Here is a 21,181-nt window from a genome sequence, read left to right as displayed (position 1 = left end):
GAGTGTGTCATTAAATAAAACATTTCCTTTCTTCCATTTTTGACAGTTATGGCTCCTGAACTTAGGACATACGAAAATTTGTTTCCCGGATGTGTTTTTTCCCCACAATTCCTTGATATATTGAGCTGATATCAGTTTAAGAATAAAAGACGAAAGTTGTTTTGTTTAACGACACCACTGTAGTATGTGCTATCCTGTCTGTGGAATGGTTTGCTATAAATGGAAAAAAAATGTAGCGGGTTTTCTCTCTAAGACTATATGTCAAACATTACCACATGTTTGACCACCAATAGCCGATGATTAATAAATAAATGTGCTCTAGTGGTGTCGTTAAACAAAACATTTGTTTTCTTTCTAAGACTGTCAGAATTACCAAACTTTTTAAATCCAACAGCCAATGATTAATCCAATGTGCTCTAGTGGTGTCGTTAAAGAAAACAAACTTAACTTGTAGTTATTTTGTATAATAAAATTATATAACGATTAAAGATCCATTTGTGTTATTGGAAACTCAGTCTGATGTGCCTTTTTAAACAAGTGGGGTTTTTGGGGTACGAGTTTACTGGTGTGGGTTTTTTGTTGTTTGTTTGTTTTTTTTAGTTTGACATATAACGCCTCAAAATATCCAGAACATATTACAAATAAAATTAGATTTGGAAATATCTTTACACTAAACTTACGACTTTATTGAAACATTATTAATAGAAGATTGATAAATAGATGATAAGAACAGTGTGGCTATTTTGTGTCTGAATGAGGAAAATAAATTACAAATTACTTTCCATGAACCATCTTAAGATTCTACGATTTTTTCAGGCATGAAAAATGACATTTGCATGGTCCGTATGAAGCCATGGGGTGGTTCAACAATTACTTAAACCCCCTTTAGGGGAGTGCGTAGGAAATTTTGCAGGGGGGGGGGGGGGGGTCGAGGTGTCTGGCGAAACCCGTGGCGGGATGTCTGGGGGGACCTCCCACGAAATTTTTTGAAAAATTGACCTCTTCTAGGGCTATTCTGAGGTATTTTCTGCTGGCTAGCCGAGCTGCTTTCTCACCACATTTTTTTGGAAAGAAATTACATTAAAAATCGGGATATGAAATTTTATTTCGCCTTGGGGGGGGGGGGGGGGGAAGGTTCGACCCCCAACCCCCCCTGCCCTTGTGGATTCCTTCTCAAATATTATGTAACACTTATCGATATACCCCCCCCCCGCCCAATTTGCCAATTATTTTTTAAATTCACAGCTGACGAATGTGGTAAATAGAAAGAAACAAACAAGTTTGTTTTGCTTAATGACACCACTAGAGCACACTGATTTAACAACCATTGGCTATTGAATGTCAAACATTGGGTAACAGACATAGTCTTGAAGAGGAAACCTGCTACATTTTCCCATTAGCAGCAAGGCAGGGCTTCTAGAATTTTTATAAAATCCACTAGCCATGGGATCAGTGATTTAAAACATTTACTAGCCACAATTAAAGATTCACTAGCCCCACTATTTAAAGTAAATTTAAACAATTTTACTAATAGTAATAATCAGATATGACAACTAAAGAGATACAGCTTAAAAACACTAAAATTGAGGAGGTAGGAGGGGGGGCAGAGTATACGTATTTACAAAATAGACTTAAATGCAGCATTTGACATTTTTTTCACTAGCCATCGGGCATGGTAATATTAGTTATTTACTAGCCCAACATTGAATATCACCAGCCATGAAGAGTGGGGCTACCATAATGTAGAAGTCCTGCAAGTTTACCACTGGGTTACATCCCATTCCTTTGGCGAATAGAAGAGCTATACCTGCACTAAGATGAAATGAATGAATGAATGAATGAATGAATGAATGAACGAACACCGTCTAGAAATCTACCTTGTCCACCAATATTTTCACTTGTCCAAATAAACCGGCCTCGGTGGTGTCGTGGTTAGGCCATCGGTCTACAGGCTGGTAGGTACTGGGTTCGGATCCCAGTCGAGGCATGGGATTTTAAATCCAGATACCGACTCCAAACCCTGAGTGAGTGCTCCGCAAGGCTCAGTGGGTAGGTGTAAACTACTTGCACCGACCAGTGATCCATAACTGGTTCAACAAAGGCCATGGTTTGTGCTATTCTGCCTGTGGGAAGCGCAAATAACAGATTCCTTGCTGCCTGTCATAAAAGAGTAGCCTATGTGGTGACAGCGGGTTTCCTCTAAAAAAACAGTGTCAGAATGACCATATGTTTGACGTCCAATAGCCGATGATAAGATAAAAAATAATGTGCTATAGTGGCTATCACACTAAGGTAAATAAGCAAAACATACATGTGGATGATTAGGCATATTTATTAAAAGTAATCACTCGGCCCAACGGGTCCCTTCTTTACAACACACTGTGGAAGTCTACTGTTTTAGATCAAGAGGTTTCCGGTGAAGTCCGATCAAGGTCGCGTCGGCCTCCAACAGAGTGACGTGTTTTTTAGATCCGAGAAAACTGGACGACATTTCCAGTTCATTAAGCTGAAGCTTCACACGGGTTCCACGATGGAATTTCCTGAAAAAATAAAAATAAAAATAAAATAAAAACTTAATTTTTCTCCTTTTTTTTTAGATACATGTATGTACTATATACATGTACATAATTTTTACACCAGTACAAATAAAACAGAAGCAGTGACATGTATCCCAAGGCCAGCTCTGGGTAATCAAAAAAGTTCACCAAATCATCTAAAAAATGCAAAATCTATAGCTATTTTCCGACAAAATATTAAGTATAACACACATTTTTTTTGCCAAATTAAAATAAATTTTGCCAAGTGTTCTTAAAATTCCCAAATGGTGAATTTGGCGAGTGCCAGAGCTAGCCCTGCATCCCCTACCCTCTCTCTTTTCTCTCTCCCGTGTCCCTCCCTCCCTCACTCTCTCCCATGTCCCTCCCTCTCTCTCTCCTGTGTCCCTCCCTCCCTCTCTCTCTCTCGTGTCCCTCCCTCTCTCCCGTGTCCCTCCCTCCCTCTCCCGTGTCCCTCCCTCTCTCTCGTGTCCCTCCCTCTCCCCCTCGCTCTCTCCCGTGTCCCTCCCTCTCTCTCCCGTGTCCCTCCCTCTCTCTCCCGTGTCCCTCCCTCGCTCTCTCTCCCGTGTCCCTCCCTCCCTCACTCTCTCCCGTGTCCCTCCCTCTCTCTCTCCTGTGTCCCTCCCTCCCTCCCATGTCCCTCCCTCTCTCTCTCCTGTGTCCCTCCTTCCCTCTCTCTCGTGTCCCTCCCTCGCTCTCTCTCATGTCCCTCCCTCCCTCTCTCCCGTGTCCCTCTCCCTCGCTCTGTCTCTCATTTTCATTTCATTTCAACTTATTTTCATACTTATATCCAATTAAGGTACAAGCATGCTGTCCTGGGCACACACATCAGCTGTCTGAGCTGTCTGTCCAGGACAGTGGGTTAGTGGTTAGTTATTAGTGAGAGAAAAGAGGGTGTAGTGGTCGTTAAAACCTGCTCTGGGTGGGAGCCGATACCGGGTTGTGAACCTGTGAACCCAGTACCTATCAGCATTATGTCCGATGGCTTAACCACGACTCTTCCTTTCTCTGGATAAAGGGAGATAACTAATAAATTCTGCCATTAAATATTTTCCTATATCGAGAACATACAATTACATACATGTATATACCATAAATCGTTAACTACAAGACCAGGCTTGTATATTATTCGTGACACTCTGAAACCCGGCCTTTATTCAAGGCAGGCCTCTATATTTTATTAATGCAAAATTTGTTTTTTTATTCTAATGCAGGCTTCCAAACCTCTCATCTCCCTGAGAAATGAAAAACTGTTCAACTTCCCTATTCTCGCCATATGCTTGTAAGCTTTTGACATTACATAACGGAAATGACCAGTGTAACGTGGCCTTTAACCTGACAAAGTAACAATAGCAGAGGTTGGCCTTTCTAAGGCAGGCTTATATTAAAGGCAGGCCTCTATTTATTTCGAGAAGCTCCGAGCTCCGAGGTCTTGATATGAGACGGCCCCTGTAACTGCTGCACAAGGCGGAATCGCCCAGTGCGCGATCACGTGGTCTACGTCTCGAAATAGATCGCCGAGCTTTGCAATTGTTGCGACGGAGTGTCACGAAGCGTAGCTGAATGTGGGTGCTGTCGGGTTTCTTTCTGTAGTAAGTGTATTAGTGATTAATATGTGGATTTTTTTGTATCACTTAACTCGAAAATGATTGATGTAAAGGTATTTGACGTCAAACATAGGATTGTTGTGGTATTAGAGCGGGACTCGTTGCCTACCGTTTGGTAGTCAGGAATTGCCAAAAAAAGACATAGGTTGGTCTCTGACTGTAATGAGAGCGTGTTTATGTCCAAATGTCCGTCTAGCTCTCTTACAGTCAGAGTACTCGGGCTAGCATCTGGTATGTGGAATCTGTGTCATTGTAATGGTTTTTTCAAGATTTGTGTCTGGACAAACTTTGGAGGAAATCTAACGGTAATTAAATGTAGGAGAGTAATTTTTCGTAGTTGTTAACAATTTGGTTCGGACAATAGCGTGTGTCCGTTTAACAATGTGGTTCAGACTTTATATTAGCTAAATGACAATTTATGTCAGTTACAAAATAAACCTTTACATATCGTTGCCAGTACTTACTCAGGTAAGTAGTTTGGTCGTTGACAAACACAGTGGAACTTTGCACCAAAGTCAATATACAAATCATCACCAACTGTTTCAATGATTTTTCCTAGCACTGTCCGGCCAGCCGGATCTCCTATTTGCATCAACTTCGACTTGCGAATCATTGATGCAAACGACTCATCAGGCGCGAATGGGCTCTCTTCTGCGAGGTCAATTTCTGCTTCTTCTGGATGTTTAGCTTTTTCTAAAGCCCTAGCAAACCCTGCAAGTGCCTTTTCGCCGGGAGTCATCGGTGAAACACGTTTGACAGTTTCGGTTCCTTCACCAAAAATGTCTTTATTACTTGAAACTGGTCGGTCTGCTTGCTGTTCATTTTGTTGCTGATCACTGCTTTTGTTGTCAGACGATGTATTTTTTGATGATGAACAATAATTTCTCGAAAATGTCCATAAAAACGACCTTCGCAAGTAACAAAATCCACACTGCCTTATGGTGGAAGCCATATTTGACAAGGTTAAGTTCTTATCCAATCAAAATAACTGTTGTAAAATCTGCTCTGTGTTTGACAAATGTATTGGATAATCTGCAACTTTTTGTTTTCTTCCGAAAGAAGAGCTGCCTCGCTTCTTTGACAAAAGCGAAAGTGTGGAAGGTTCAAAATGAGTGGAGATTTTTCAAAGATGATAGAATTTATGACTCTCATAGGTCAGTTAAAGGTAACGACATCACATTTTGTTGAGTACACATGTATAATAATACCGACGGATCCATTGATCCTGTATTCTGATCCTTTATCATTATTTATCAAAGTAAAGTTTGTTTTATATAACGACGTCACTAGAGGCTAGTACTAGTAGAGCACTTTGAAAGAAAGAAAGAAAGAAATGTTTTATTTAACGACGCACTCAACACATTTTATTTACGGTTGTATGGCGTCAGAGGGATCAGGCTAAAACGGAACCACTACCAAAACGGAACCATTTTTGTTAGCGAAAACGGAACCATTTTCGTTGGCGAAAACGGAACCGATTGTGGCTAAAACGGCACCTCACTGTATTGGCTAAAACGGAACCACACATAATAGAGAGAGAGAGAAAAATGAAAAATCATGACTTAGGTTTATTGCCGAATAAAGCCGGTCAAAATCGTATTATTCAACATGTGAAACCGTGGATTGTGCTACGATAGGAATTAACACTTACCAAATCTTTTGAGTTGTTATTACTGTAGACTGTTGATTATCAAGCATTTAAGTTACTAGAATTACACCTGTATTGCTAATTGTTAATCCCCATCACCGATTCCGTCTAGCCAGAGTGTCGCAGACAAAACATCAAAGCTCACGATGTTCACTGCACAGCCTTGCCGAGCTTGCTTGGTTAAGTACACAACAATCGATTGCTTGTTTTGTAAATAAATAAACATCATTTTACTTTATTATGTCTGACTTCCTTCATGAGATCTGTTAGTTGTTGCTGTGTTTAAAAAGGTAATAGAGTAAATTAGTGCCTTCAGTACAACTGTTATTTTTAGCTTGAGCACGTGCTAAGATGATGCTTGACGTCACTAATCGAGGCCCTTACTATGTAGCCCAAAAATAACAACACTCATGTATATAAACAATTTCTTTTATTTAATTCACATAAAAATGAACTATGAGCAATCATGTTATAATAGCATATATTGTTTTCTCATTGGGAATGCGAGATAAATAGGTTTTGATTTTGGTGCCGTTTTAGCCAACACAGGTTCCGTTTTGTCCAATTTGGTTCCGTTTTCGCCTGGGGCCGTTTTGGCATGGTTCCGTTTTCGCTATAACCCGCGTCAGACATATGGTTAAGGACCACACAGATTTTGAGAGGAAACCCGCTGTCGCCACTAGATGGGCTACTATTTCCGATTAGCAGCAAGGGATCTTTTATTTGCGCTTCCCACAGGCAGGATAGCACAAACCATGGCCTTTGTTGAACCAGTTATAGATCACTGGTCGGTGAAAGTGGTTTACACCTACCCACTGAGCCTTGCGGAGCACTCACTCAGGGTTTGGAGTCGGTATCTGGATTAAAAATCCCATGCCTCGACTGGGATCCGAACCCATTACCTACCAGCCTATAGATCAATGGCCTAACCATGATGCCACCAAGGCCGGTCTGATCCTTTATCACATCCGAAGAGTTAACAAAGATGCCACCAAAAATAAATAAAAATTCAAGATCTGGATCAAGATATGTGATAGTAATAAAGTAGTAGTATGTTAGTTGGTGCCCAACCCTACAGGTTACACACCAACTAACATACTACTACTTTATTACTATCACATAGCCTGAGCACTCTGCTGTTCCAGATCTTGAAAGACATTTGGACAGTTATGTTCACTCTCTCTCAGTCAGAGATTACTCCATAGCAAAAACACAGGGTAGGACTTTCCTTTGGCACTGTCACGTATAAAGAACATTATAAATACTTATCATAAATAGAGTTAGGGTTAGGGTTAGTGACAGTGCCAAAGGAAAGTGCTTCCCTGTATCACTATAATAATTAGTTTTTAAAAATGCTATTCATATATACTTAGCTGATGAAGTGCCGGGATATAGCCCAGTGGTAAACCACCCACCTGATGCACAGGCGGTCTAGGATTGATCACTGTTTGTGGGCCCATATTAGGGTACATGTATTCCTTATTCCAACCAGTGCTCCACAACTGGTGTAACAAAGGCCGTGGTATGTACTATTCTGTCTGTGCAATGCTGCATATAAAAGATCCCTGGCTGCTAATAGGAAAGAGTAGCCCATAATAATAATAATAAAAATAATAAAATTCTTTATTTTCAGAGGGTAAACACATTCAGTACAAGGTGACTGGTCTCCCATGAGGCCCTCTCTAATCTATACATGATATTATACATACATACATTCAAAGAAACAACAGCAACATACATGTAATATGTATAGCATGAGGAACAATAGCACATATTATGAATATATAAATAATATTTAAATCAATTTGTTAAGTCCCATTGGTCTCATTATATGTGCAGGTCCATAGCCATATTATGCCATATATATAAAGTTCTGTAAATATTTTTTTTTAGTGTGTCGTTAAACTTAAGCAGAACATTTTACCAAATTATCTATTAAACTTTAAAAATTACAGGAACCCAGTTATTTTGTAACAAAATATCAGTGATTACATAAAAAATTATTTGACGAGTGCCAGAGCTAGCCCTGTATATGTTTACCTTTATTTATATAGAGTAGGACAATAAAATGCACATTTTCATTCTCGAGTGGTGGGACACAGGTCCCTGCCCATCTCCCAACCACCAATCGGGTTCCTACAGGCTCCTGTAATACATGACACATGTAATTTACATTTATAGTATGTATTGTGTTTGTTTTGTTTTAGAGAGTTCAGCGAACTGGCTGGGTACGTAGCAATATCACCCGCCCAGAGAGCGTGGCTGATCACATGTACAGAATGGCCATTTTAGCTTTCCTGGTGGATCCCGCAAGCGGACTTGATAAAGACAGGTACTGCATGGTATACAGGGCTCGAACTCTGCAATTAATTTTGTTACATATACAGCAATTTTGAAATTGTTTTGTTGAAGGCAAAATCCTCACCAAAGTCAATTTTGAACCTGCCTACAGCCTTTTTAAACCAGTAACTGTATATAAATAAATAAAAAAATATAAAAGTATATAAATAAATAAAATACTAAATAAAAAATGTGGTGGGTTTCCTTCATAATATGGGCGGGAAGTAGCCCAGTGGTAAAGCGCTTGCTTGATGCATGGTCTGTTTAGGATCAATCCCCGTCGGTGGCCCCATTGGGCTATTTCTTGTTCCAGCCAGTGCTCTACAAATGGTGTAACAAAGGATGTGGTATGCACTATCCTGTCTGTGGGATGGTACATATAAAAGATCCCTTGCTGCTACTTGAAAAGAGTAGCACATGAAGTGGCAATAGTGGGTTTTCTCTCTATATATCTGTGTGGTCTTTAATCATATATCTGATGCCATATAACTTTAAATAAAATGTGTTGAGTGTGTCGTTAAGTAAAACATTTTCTTCCTTCCTTCCTTTATAATACTATATACTGGAAGCCAGTTTACATAACGTTTTTACTGAGATAACCAAGTGTTCAGTTAAGTGAATTATACTAATCATGTAAATTTTGATGACAGTATTTCCGGTTGATACTGTAAGTTAAGAAAAACTAAAAAAAGAAACAAAAATGGCCGGTATCTTTGATGCATACTTGCTTAAGTGACTTTCAGAATCAGTAATGAGTCACAACATTTTCAGTTGCTGATCTGTGCTAATTTAAATTGCAGTGTGTGATTTTGGTTTAAAAAATTTAAGTTTCATAAGGTCTCCCTGTTTGCAAATCTTTAGAGCCCACCACCAACCCAGCAAGCCCTGCCATGCGTCTCCATTAGAACACCAGATACACCAAATGTTTTGTAGGAAACCTTGGAAAAGATCGCTATTCAAGATTGTGGTTTCCTAGTATTTTGAGATATATGTTGCCTGTGTCATTTCAAAGAATCAATGTAATTTGTAAAAATAATTTTCACGAGCCATACAGGCTCATATGCCAGCCAAGCTAGAGAATCCTGTATGATTTTTGTGAGCGTTGGTCTCCCGGACTCTCCTCAAAATCGCACACTGAATTGACATAACCAATACATGGACAGAATGAAGGTTTGTGTGAAATATTTTGCTCTGGATTATGGATTTCATAATGGGAGCATCACATTGATATAATCAGTACTTGGTACATCATTATAGAGCACAAATTTTATAGCACATATTGACTGTTTGTTTGTTTGTTTGTTTGCAGGTGTATTAAACTTGCACTCGTACATGATATGGCTGAGAGTATGGTTGGAGATATCGCCCCGAGCGACGGGATTAGCAAGGAAGAGAAACACAAGAAGGAAGAGGTAAACAGAGAATAATACATGAGTGTTCGTTAAATACCATTTATCTCACAACGAGTTGTTTTAAAACGTATCTAACGAACGAAAGTGAGTTTGAGACATTTTTATACAACGAGTTGTAAGATAAATGGTATCTAATGGACACAGATGTATTATTTTAATTCTTACATATCCTCAAAAACCAGGTTTTAAGCAAATTTTTACGTCTTTTTTTTACTAAAAGTTATTTACAGCCGTTGCACTTACACATCACAGACACATGATTGTCAGGTTAACTATATGTCACAGTGTAATCAATTTCCATCATGCTCTTTTTTTATTAGATGTCAGTGTTCGAGATTAAAAGTTTTGGACAGTATCCCAGTTGGATACTAACATTTCAAAATCTGGTATCCCACCTCAGAATTTAGTATCCCATTTAAATAAAATTCATAAATAACATCATAACAAACATGGACGACACTGTTCTCGTTGCATGCCTATTGCTACGCTGATATCGCAATCAAAATCACAGAATTCATAATCAAAAGGAATCAGCAAACAGATTTGTTGCATCCATTTTTGCGTAATATTGACATAAATTAGTATTTAGCAGTAATTTTCTGCAGACGTGGAATCTATATCTCAATAAAATTTGAAGGGAGGAAATATCAAACAAACGCAATATTGACTTAGCGGTTCACAGTCTATTGCTGCACCACTATTGCTCCAGTGTAGGATTAAACTGGATACGAGTTGGGGAAAATATTGTTATGGCGTAGCATTAGACTGGGTACAAGCTCAAAAATACTGTTACTTAACTTCACTGGTAAATGGCGATGAAAAATAAACATTATATGATATCCTGGAGGAATACTGGGTTCTTGAAGTCTGACATCAAAAATTAAAATCTGGTATCCATTGGATATCGGGATACCGTTAATATAGAACACTGGATGTATAGCATTGGTGACCTGGTCATCACTTAGGAGCAGCCAGTCATATGTCTTGAAATTGTTAACACACGTAAATGTGTAAACAGGTATGTGTTGACAAAAATAGCAAAGAATGTTCTCACAAATGGGTTTATAAGAAACCAATCTTAGTATAGAACTAGTTTGTAAGCGCCATTCACATACCGGCCTCAGTGGTGTAGTGGTTAAGCCATTGACTGTAAGTCTGGTACTTGTAGGTGCTGGGTTCGCATCCTGGTACCAGCTCCAAATTAACCCAGCACACAGTATAACAGTTAAATGGGTAGGAGTAAGGCGAATAACCACTAACAATTAATCTATTGTTCTGGACAGACAGCCCAGATAACTGATTTGTGTGTCCAGGACAGTGTGCTTCAACCTTAATGGGATATAAACACAGGAATGAACTGAAATAAATCTTCTTCTTCTGCGTTCAAGCTATAGTTGATCATGCTTTAGATTTGGAGTCCGGTTGTGGTGATAACAAATGCTGTCTCTGTCAAGTCTTCTTTGGAACTCCAAAGCTTGACAACCAGTGTTGCTCCATTTGGTCTGTGAAATAAATCAGTTTATTGAATTTGAAATATCACAGTTTCAGCTAGACCATGGATTCTTGCAGGTAAATTGCTGATTGTTGCCACGTTGTTGATAATCTCTGAACATTTTCATATAAATAATTTCTTCTTCTTTCTTGTACATGTAATGTTCTATACTCTTCTTTTTCTTAATTTACAGAGGTTCATAATTAAAAAAATATATATCACTTGCCACTGGGCAAGGGCCAATCATATGTACATAGTGATTTCCCTAGAAATTAGGCAAGGCATGGTAAACCAAACATTTTTGGGGCATTTTCACCATTTTTGGGGCACTTGTATTTCATTAAAAAAAAAAATGTAATTTATGTGCTTGTATTAATAAATGAATGGCAAAAGATATAAAATGCATATTTTATTAATTAATAATACCTTTTTGGGTGTTTTATAAAGGCAATTTTAGAATTAATTACTAAAAAAGGCTTGTTTAATCTCAGTGCAGCATAGTGCTGATTAAGGCAAGATGGTGCTAGACTATTGAGGCATGGTGCCGCTCCATGCTAAAACAAGCTAGGGAAAACAATAGTACATATCATACATGTATAATTATGTACTTGACTATCACAACTCAGCCATTGGCTCCAACCTTAATGTTAATTTCAATAAAAGGCATTTCAGTTGCTTTTACATATCAAATCTTCCAAAACAAACTTAAATGGACAATTGGCATATATGCATTCAACTAAGTTGTTTGTCAGACATGAAAATTCTTCTTTCTGCGAGCATCATACAGTGGGAGATGGCGAGCCCAGTGGTAAAGTGCTCGCTTGACGCACGGTCAGTCTGGGATAGATCCCCGTCGGTGGGCCCATTGGGCTATTTCTTGTTCCAGCCAGTGCTCCACAACTGCAATGGCGTAGCTAGCATGAAGCAGATGAGGTGCTTGCAGTGTCTTGAATGTCCCCAGATTTATTTTATTTTTCCCATGACACTGATATTTATTTTACAGGTCTGGGTTTGCTTCAGTGTTTTTTCCTCTCTGGCTTTACCCCAGAACTGGTGTAACAATTAAAGGCTGTGGTATGTACTATCCTGTCTAAGGGATGGTGTATGTAAAAGATCCCTTGCTGCTAATCAAAACGAGTAGCCCATGATGTGGCGACAGGTTACCTCTCTCAATATCCGTGTTGTCCTTAACCATATGTTCAACACAATATAACTGTAAATAAAATGTGTTGACTGTCGTTAAATAAAACATTTCTTTCCTTCTTTCCATACAGTGGGAATCTTTAACCTCTGATTTACACTGATTTTCTTTTCCATGTTTTTTTTCCTTTGTTTTTGTTGTTCTTTTGTTTCTTTTTTTGAAAACACATGAAACTTAAATTATTTATGTCTTAAAAAATTATACTTAATTTTGAAATAAGTTCTCTAATAATTAATACTGTTGAAATGATTTGATTCAGGCAGCGATGGGCTACATCAGCAGTCTTGTTGAGTCGAGTGTCGGGCGAGAGATTTACTGTCTGTGGAAGGTAAGAGATGGAGACGGTCTTGTGCCGAGTTCAGCCAGACTGAGCAGAAAAAGCATTCGCTACACTGGTTTGTCGGCTTTGCATTAAACCAAATGACCACATTAAGGACCAGTCAAATACATGTAGTTTGCAGTCATTAAACATAGAGCAGGCATTCATCAGAGTCATGCAGTTACTTGTGCTAGGGTTCATACGGGTTTTTGAAGAAAAAAAATCATCATTTCCAAGAGTATGGAAAGTTTTGGAAAAATAACATTTTTGCTCATAGTTTTGGAAAATTGTACTTTTGGAAATATATTAAAAAGCTTAGTGGTGAAAATCAATATTTGATTGCTAAAAATAAAATTAAAAACAAACTTTTCTCTCTCTCTCTTTGCATTTTAGTCTCTTATCTTATTTGGTCCTTTACAATACCTGTACATGCAGAACAATGACTTTATAATTGAAGTTGCTTATAAAATGTATTGTTAATAGTGAATCATATTAAAATGAGTTTTGGAAATTTATCTTCGTGGTTTTGGAAAAGTTATGGAAATTTATATTTCCATACCTGTATGAACCATGTTGTGCTCACTTCATACTCGCCCATAAATGGTAAGTAGTGAATGTGCACTTGCCTTTCATCAGTTTCACAGGACAGGATGTAGGCAAGGTAGCCCAGTGGTAAAGTGCTCGCTCGATGCATGGTCAGTCTGGGATCGATCCCTGTCGGTGGGCCCATTGGGCTATTTCTCCTTCCAGACACTGCACCACAACTGGTGTAACAAAGGTCGTGGTATGTACTACCCTGTCTGTGGGATGGTGCATATCAAAGATCCCTTGCTAATCAAAAAGAGTAGCTTATGAAGTGGCGACAGCAGGTTTTCTTTTTCAATATCTATGTGGTCCTTAACCATATATCTGATACCATATAACCATAAATAAAATGTGTTGAGTGCGTTGTTACTAGTAAATAAAACATATCCTTCATCAGTTTCACCATTGAATGTTTTGTTCAGAAAAATGTGTAACAAAGGATCCCATGCTGCTAGTGGAAAAATGCAGCAGATTTCCATTGAAGACTGTCAGAATTACAAAATGTTTGACACACAAAAGCCGACGATTAATTTACCTGTATATGCTCTAGTGCAGGGAACATTTTGACAGTCGGTAATCAAGATGAAATGACTATAAATTTTAAGTAGAAATTTAATAATTATGATCTTGTGTTGCGTTTGATCATGAAATGGAAAAATGTGTATAAGAATCTGAGGCCCGTGGATTTTCATACTTGTCTGTACAAGCTCATCTGACTGTTCCATTAATTAGCGATCGCCCCACTGTCATGATAAGAGTTCCAGATCTCCAACATAGAGTCATTATAGACCTGGACAAACAGCATTATCTCGCCTTCATGTAAAATTCTTTAATCTCATTGGTTGTTTGCCGTTGGACAAATCCCTTATCCCCCTGTGGGCGGAGCCAAATTCTCTTATACCCCGTCTGTAATTTCCAACAGTTTCCAGCCGCCCCAGTTAATTCTAAAGCAATAATTAGATTATAAATAACATTGATAATCAATCAAGTATACATAATTAATTTTATTTTTACTATAAAATACACTATTTCAATACTTTTAAAAGCTGCAATGTTGAACTCGGCCACCTAATTACGGTCGTGGTGTTATTGTATTAGTGCGCGATTAGCAACAGTTGTTTTTTTTTTTTTAATATTTTTATTTTTTTACTACATACATTTCTGATAAAAAAAATTAATTTTTTTTTTTTTTTTATTAATATCTGTTTCAGACAATTTCGTATTACAAACATTTGAAGTTAAAAACTCGTTTATCGATGGAACTATTTTTCGTCACTGGCAAGTGGTTTCGTTCGCGTCCGCGTGGTACGGCTTCGTTAATAAATTGTTAACAATTATTGTCTGGCGTTATTTTGATTATTTAGCTATATGGTTTAACATGTCGGCAAGATAAATTCGTTGTAGAAGCATCTCTCGGGGTATATGGCGTTTTATGTACCCTCTGTGTGTTCTTTTACCCCCTCGCCTTCGGCTCGGGGTAAAAGAACACACAAAGGGTACATAAAAAGCCATATACCCCTCGTGATGCTTCTACAACTTATATTACACAAATCAAGGAAAGGAATATATGTTTAATAATGAATTATTTTTATTTTTATTCATTTCATTTTAGTTATATTTATTACTACTATAAGTTCACAGTTTTAATTGATCCACAAATGCCACGTATGACTACACCATGTTTTTTTAAAGGAATATGAAGACCAGAGTAGTGCAGAAGCGGCGTATGTTAAAGACTTAGACAAGTTTGAGATGATTCTACAGGCGTATGAATATGAACAACTTGAAGACAAACCAAAGTGTTTAGAGGAGTTCTTCGCCTCAACAAAAGGTAACTGAACTAGAGAATAACTAACAAGGTCCGGTCAGGTCAGGTCATAAGTCTTAGCATGCACATTCATAACAAGCTGTTGTAGCACACACCTGTCATGGGTGCAGGTGTCAACTATCATTAGCTCCTCTGTCCAGGACACATAGATGAACATCCTCCGGAATGCTAGATTTTGTTCTGGGTTTTGTCAAAATTGGCTACATTTCACCCCAGATGTCTGGGTTTTGTACCATCCCAGCTATCCGGATGTTATATTTACCCAGTAATCCAGGTTTTATACCAACTGCCATTTTGGTGATTCCAACATTGCCGCGGTTATATTATCCACATACATTCTCTTCATCACCATTGGTCCCTTTTTATTTAAATCTACGTACGGTACTCGTTTGGAAAAAAGCGACGTATGCCAGTCGGTGTGCCATCAAGCAACCGGCATATTAATACCTGCCAGACAAACAAGTGACAGCAGCGAATTTGTTGGCAAATTCCAATAAGGCAGCCACTGTTAAGTATGCATCATTTAAACATAATATTGATTAATAAAGAGGACGAAAAATACTTGTTTTAATGTAACATTTAACCATAGCCTACAGCCAAAGACGTGACATTGGTAAAACACTCTCTCTTTTTTTCTGGTACACATTTTTAATAAATTTAATGATTAATAATACTACATACATGTACATCATGATTCGGTATTTGGTGCAAAATCCAATCTGTTCTTAAATCACAAAGTTATTCAGTATGTCGGACAATGTACTCCACATATTCTTTAAAGTCGCACGCCCTAGTTTCAGCCTGCGAAAATTAATTCTAATTTTGGTTAATCTACAAAACTGTAACACACTTAGATCATGTTTTTATAAAATAGAGTGAAAAAGCAGGTTTTATATCGATAAATACCATGGGAATCCCCGTGACCCAATATCTTGAAATAATTTTGAAAGTAGTATTCTGATGTCGCTCGAAGCACAGAAATGCCTATGTCACAACAAATTTCCCAGAGTGCACACAGACTTGGGGTGCGTTCCTTTCACCTCTCCTGGGCATGTTCCAACTGTTCTGTCCTCTCCAGATATCGTAAGACTTATTGGTTTTAAGGGTTTGTAACGTTTTGTATTGAGATACTTACTTGTCTGAACTTTATTGTTAATGAAAATGTTCATGAACTGTGAAGAAAAACCTCACAAATGAACAACAAGCAAACGACAACAAATCGGATGTTGATTGCGCGAACCATGCACGAGAAAACAAACCGAACCAAAATGATAATGGTCACGTGGTATACCAACGTCTGTGACATTGAAAGGGGAAGATCCCCTCTAAAAATAGATTAGACCTTGTCTGCTCAACGGTTTTTAAGAAATACGAAAAATGCTTTTTGTGGTATTACAAACACCAGGATTACCAAAAAACATTTCAGGTGAATGGAAATGTGTATTCTAAATAATAAAATGTAAGTAAAGTGCAACTAGGGTGTGTCCCTTTAAGGTGGACATATTATGACAGCTTTTTAATACCCGAAGTCAAAAAAACACTTACAAAAAAAACACCATGCACAATGTGTGTCAACTATTAAAAAAAAATATATTGTATTATGAAAATTAAGATAAATAAAAATATTGCGAAACCACAAAAAAAAATCCCATCTTAAAATGATTTAAACTAATTAGAAAAATACTTTTTTTAAACTCAGAAGCTCGTCTTTCCGGGAGTGCATGCCCCATACCTCCCTAGGAGTGGTGACAGCTTTGCATTATTATTTATAACATGCTTAACATTATGTCCTTTTAACAATGTTTCTAAATAAGCTGCTGTAATTTTTAGTATTTTTTGGGATGGGGCATTCTCATCTATGAGGACAGGAAAACAAGCCACAAGGAATTATTTAATGGATTATCTGTCCCATGTGAATGAATGAATTAAGGCTTATATTTACAACTGTTTCATTCATTCACAATAAACAGATAATGTGTAGTTCCTCATACTCAGTTGGTTATTCTCCCTATTACCCATTGTCACTTTATTCTTTGCTAGTTTTCTCTTTAGTGGGATCTACAGGTAGCTCAGTCAGTAGAATGCTTACCATAGAGGGTGTATCAAATGCCACAGACGACAATAGTAACATGTGGCTAAAACTCCTACCTGCAGCATATCAATTGACATAAATGTCTCTCTGTCTCTCTCTCTCTCTCTCTCTCTCTCTCTCTCTCTCTCTCTCTCTCTCTCTCTCTCTCTCTCTCTCTCTCTCTCTCTCTCTGTCTCTGTCTCTGTCTATCTATTTAGGGTGTATACCACCAAATCAAATCCCATAGACAACAATAGTAACATTTTTTTTTTTTTTTTACAACCAACACACTCATATTTATCACCAATCACAGGACTTGTGGTGTTCATTTCTCTATCAAAAGTTGGGTGCACCTCGAACTTTGACCCAGCCGGAAGTTATTTGGTTTAGTGCTACCTAGATGCTTTGACTGTATGATCGAACCACACTGGTGCCCCATGACTTTACATCAAAGTCCATGGCATGTGCTGTCCTTTCTGTCGCAATATGATGCTCGGTCGGTCTGGGATCGATCCACATCGGTGGGCCCATTGGGCTGTTTCTCGCTCCAGCCAGTGCACCACGACTGGTATATCAAAGGCTGTGGTATGTGTTATCCCATTTGTGGGATGGTGCATATAAAAGATCCCTTGCTGCTAATTGAAAAGAGTAGCCCATGAAGTGGTGACAGCAGTGTTTCCACTCTCAATGTCTATGTGGTCCTTAACCATACATGTATGTCTGACGCCATATATAACCATAAATAAAATGTGTTGAGTGCATCATTAAATAAAACATTTCCTTCCTTTCTGTTGAAAGTGCATGTAATAGATCCCATGCTACTAATGAGAAAATGTAGCAGTTTTTCTCTAAAACTATGTGTCAGAATTATTAAATGTTTGAAAGTCAATGTGCGCAGTCTGTCTAGGATCGATCCTAGTCGTTGGGCCCATTGAGCAATTTCTTGTTCCAACCAGTGTATCATGACTATTAAATCAAAGTCTGTGGTATGTGCTATCCAGTCTGTAGGATGTGAATATAAAAGATCCATTACTGCTAATGGAAAAATGCAGCGGGTTTCCTCTCTAAGACTAACAGTCACAATTACCAAATGATTGACATCCAATAGCCAATGATTAACAAATCAAAGTGCTCTAGTTGTATCTTTAAGCAAAACAAACAGTAACAGGTGATGTCATTGCAAAACGACATGCACACATTTTATCTTAAGCCACTGACTATTACAAATGGGGCAGCATTTAGCTCTGTCCGTGCCTGCGCTACAACAACTTGCTCTCAGTGTGCACGTTAAACACTCTGACCTCTGACCTGCTGTTTCAGTTGAGGTGCTTGTGTCGCAATTGATTGGAATTTTTCTCATTCCAACTCAATGGCAACTGAGTAGTTAATAGTCTCAAACTCCTTAAATGGTTAAGAAGAGAATTTTCTTTAAGTTTCTATAATTTTCTCTGGATTTTGTTCCTGCTCTGCCCCTGCCCCCCCCCCCCCCCCAGCTATGGCCCTGCTAATAGACAAAGGCCATGGCATGTGCTATCCTGTCTGTGGGGAAAGTGCATATAAAAGATCCCTTTCTGCATTTGGGAAATTGGAGCAGGTTCCCTCTGATGACTACGAATCAGAATTACCAAGTGTTTGACATCCAATAGCCTATGATTAATTAATCAATGTGCTCCAGTGGTGTCGTTAAACAAAACAAACAAACAAAGCAGTGCAAAGTTCTGTTTTCATCTGTTGTGAAAGCCATTTTTTATGAGTATAAGATTTCATGTTTATAAGACATCATTTTCTTTTTTTAAATGTTCATTGTTTTACATTGGTAATAAATAATATTTTGTAGATTTAAATTATCAATTATGAAATGTGTATACATATTCTTGCAGGTAAATTCCAGACAGACCAAGTGAAACAGTGGGTGGAGTCCCTGGAATCTGTCAGAAGTAATCCGAAAACATCTTGACGAAAATCAGCCAATAGACTAATATTATCCATACATCACACAGACCAACAATAAAGAAAATCAGACAGGTGGTCAGCTAGAGGGTTTCCAGTCTGTGACACCGATTGCCAGTGTGGATGATGTGACTACAGTAAAGTGTAAAAGGATTTTGGCAGACAAAAAACTGACAGGTTTAGGAACTGATTCGGCATCAAAATAAGCATGGCAGGGAATATTTTATTTTCAAAATCTCGATTTGCGATGTTTCTAGTCAACTGTGTTAGATCTCTGAAACGTGGGTGGCAAATCGTGATGCGATTCTGAACAAAATGTTCCCATCGTGGTGTCTGGTAATTCATACATAACTATCAAACTTTAGGGGCTGGTGGTGGATCCATTCAGCTCATTGAGTTTTTTCTCGTTCCAACCAGTGCATCACAACTGGACAAAGGCTGTGGTATGTACTTTCCTGTCTGTGGGGAAAGTGTATATAAAAAATCCCTTGCTGCATTAGGAAAATTGTAGCGGGTTTCCTCTGATGACTACGAGTCAGAATGACCAAATGTTTGACATTCAATAGCCTTAGTGTTAATTTTCACGGGTTGAAACTAGAGTCTGTCCCTTTAACTAAACTTAGTGTTAATTTTCACGGTTGATACTAGGGTCTGTCCCTTTAACTAAACTTAGTGTTAATTTTCACAGGTTGATACTAGGGTCTGTCCCTTTAACTAAACGCAGTGTTAATTTTCACAGGTTGAAACTAGGGTCTGTCCCTTTAACTAAACATAGTGTTAATTTTCACAGGTGGAAACTAGGGTCTGTCCCTTTAACTAAACTTAGTGTTCATTTTCACAGGTGGAAACTAGGGTCTGTCCCTTTAACTAAACTTAGTGTTAATTTTCACAGGTGGAAACTAGGGCATGTCCCTTTAACTAAACATAGTGTTAATTTTCACAGGTGGAAACTAGGGTCTGTCCCTTTAACTAAACTTAGTGTTAATTTTCACGGGTTGAAACTAGGGTCTGTCCCTTTAACTAAACTTAGTGTTAATTTTCACGGTTGATACTAGGGTCTGTCCCTTTAACTAAACTTAGTGTTAATTTTCACGGGTGGAAACTAGGGTGTGTCCCTTTAACTAAACTTAGTGTTAATTTTTACAGGTTGAAACTAGGGTCTGTCCCTTTAACTAAACTTAGTGTTAATTTTCACAGGTGGAAACTAGGGTCTGTCCCTTTAACTAAACGTAGTGTTAATTTTCACGGGTTGAAACTAGGGCATGTCCCTTTAACTAAACATAGTGTTAATTTTCACAGGTGGAAACTAGGGTCTGTCCCTTTAACTAAACTTAGTGTTAATTTTCACGGGTTTAAACTAGGGTCTGTCCCTTTAACTAAACTTAGTGTTAATTTTCACGGGTTGAAACTAGGGTCTGTCCCTTTAACTAAACATAGTGTTAATTTTCACTGGTTTAAACTAGGGTCTGTCCCTTTAACTAAACTTAGTGTTAATTTTCACGGTTGATACTAGGGTCTGTCCCTTTAACTAAACTTAGTGTTAATTTTCATTTGTTGAAACTAGAGTCTGTCCCTTTAACTAAACTTAGTGTTAATTTTCACGGGTTTAAACTAGGGTCTGTCCCTTTAACTAAACTTAGTGTTAATTTTCACGGGTTGAAACTAGGGTCTGTCCCTTTAACTAAACTTAGTGTTAATTTTCACGGGTTGAAACTAGGGTCTGTCCCTTTAACTAAACTTAGTGTTAATTTTCACGGTTGATACTAGGGTCTGTCCCTTTAACTAAACTTAGTGTTAATTTTCATTTGTTGAAACTAGAGTCTGTCCCTTTAACTAAACTTAGTGTTAATTTTCACGGTTGATACTAGGGTCTGTCCCTTTAAAACTTAGTGGTTGAAACTAGAGTCTGTCCCTTTAACTAAACTTAGTGTTAATTTTCACAGGTGGAAACTAGGGTCTGTCCCTTTAACTAAACTTAGTGTTAATTTTCACGGGTGGAAACTAGGGTCTGTCCCTTTAACTAAACTTAGTGATAAGTTTCACGGGTGGAAACTAGGGTCGGTCCCTTTAACTAAACTTAGTGTTAATTTTCACGGGTTTAAACTAGGGTCTGTCCCTTTAACTAAACTTAGTGTTAATTTTCACGGGTTGAAACTAGGGTCGGTCCCTTTAA

The 21,181-nt window shown here is 38.1% G+C and overlaps 2 protein-coding genes across 2 annotated transcripts; one reads left to right on the top strand and one right to left on the bottom strand.

Moving 5' to 3' along the window:
* Positions 1 to 2,318: 2,318 nt before the first annotated feature.
* On the bottom strand, positions 2,319 to 5,137 carry LOC121377362 (28S ribosomal protein S28, mitochondrial-like). Its single transcript, XM_041505339.1, has 2 exons — positions 4,627 to 5,137; positions 2,319 to 2,540 (listed from the first exon to the last, which is right to left on the bottom strand). The coding sequence occupies exons 1-2, from the start codon at positions 5,112 to 5,114 to the stop codon at positions 2,390 to 2,392; spliced, it is 639 nt and encodes a 212-aa protein (XP_041361273.1). The 5' UTR covers positions 5,115 to 5,137; the 3' UTR covers positions 2,319 to 2,389.
* Positions 5,138 to 5,230: 93 nt separating this feature from the next.
* LOC121377671 (5'-deoxynucleotidase HDDC2-like) lies at positions 5,231 to 19,458 on the top strand. Its single transcript, XM_041505745.1, has 6 exons — positions 5,231 to 5,327; positions 8,018 to 8,142; positions 9,460 to 9,562; positions 12,515 to 12,583; positions 14,852 to 14,990; positions 18,939 to 19,458. Exons 1-6 carry the CDS (start codon positions 5,271 to 5,273, stop codon positions 19,013 to 19,015), a joined length of 570 nt encoding a protein of 189 aa, XP_041361679.1. The 5' UTR covers positions 5,231 to 5,270; the 3' UTR covers positions 19,016 to 19,458.
* Positions 19,459 to 21,181: the final 1,723 nt, after the last annotated feature.

The sequence above is a fragment of the Gigantopelta aegis genome, chromosome 7, assembly GCF_016097555.1.
Source record: "Gigantopelta aegis isolate Gae_Host chromosome 7, Gae_host_genome, whole genome shotgun sequence".
Classification (NCBI taxonomy): Eukaryota; Metazoa; Mollusca; class Gastropoda; order Neomphalida; family Peltospiridae; genus Gigantopelta; species Gigantopelta aegis.
This window is presented reverse-complemented; position numbering and strand designations above follow the sequence as displayed.

Excerpts from the sequence above, each read along its gene's own strand:
- LOC121377671 (XM_041505745.1), top strand. The coding sequence starts at position 5,271 with ATGAGTGGAGATTTTTCAAAGATGATAGAATTTATGACTCTCATAGGT. Across the intron at positions 9,563-12,514 it reads AGAAACACAAGAAGGAAGAG|GCAGCGATGGGCTACATCAG; the intron begins GTAAACAGAGAA and ends GATTTGATTCAG. Across the intron at positions 12,584-14,851 it reads AGATTTACTGTCTGTGGAAG|GAATATGAAGACCAGAGTAG; the intron begins GTAAGAGATGGA and ends GTTTTTTTAAAG.
- LOC121377362 (XM_041505339.1), bottom strand. The coding sequence starts at position 5,114 with ATGGCTTCCACCATAAGGCAGTGTGGATTTTGTTACTTGCGAAGGTCG. Across the intron at positions 2,541-4,626 it reads CGACCAAACTACTTACCTGA|GAAATTCCATCGTGGAACCC; the intron begins GTAAGTACTGGC and ends TTATTTTTTCAG.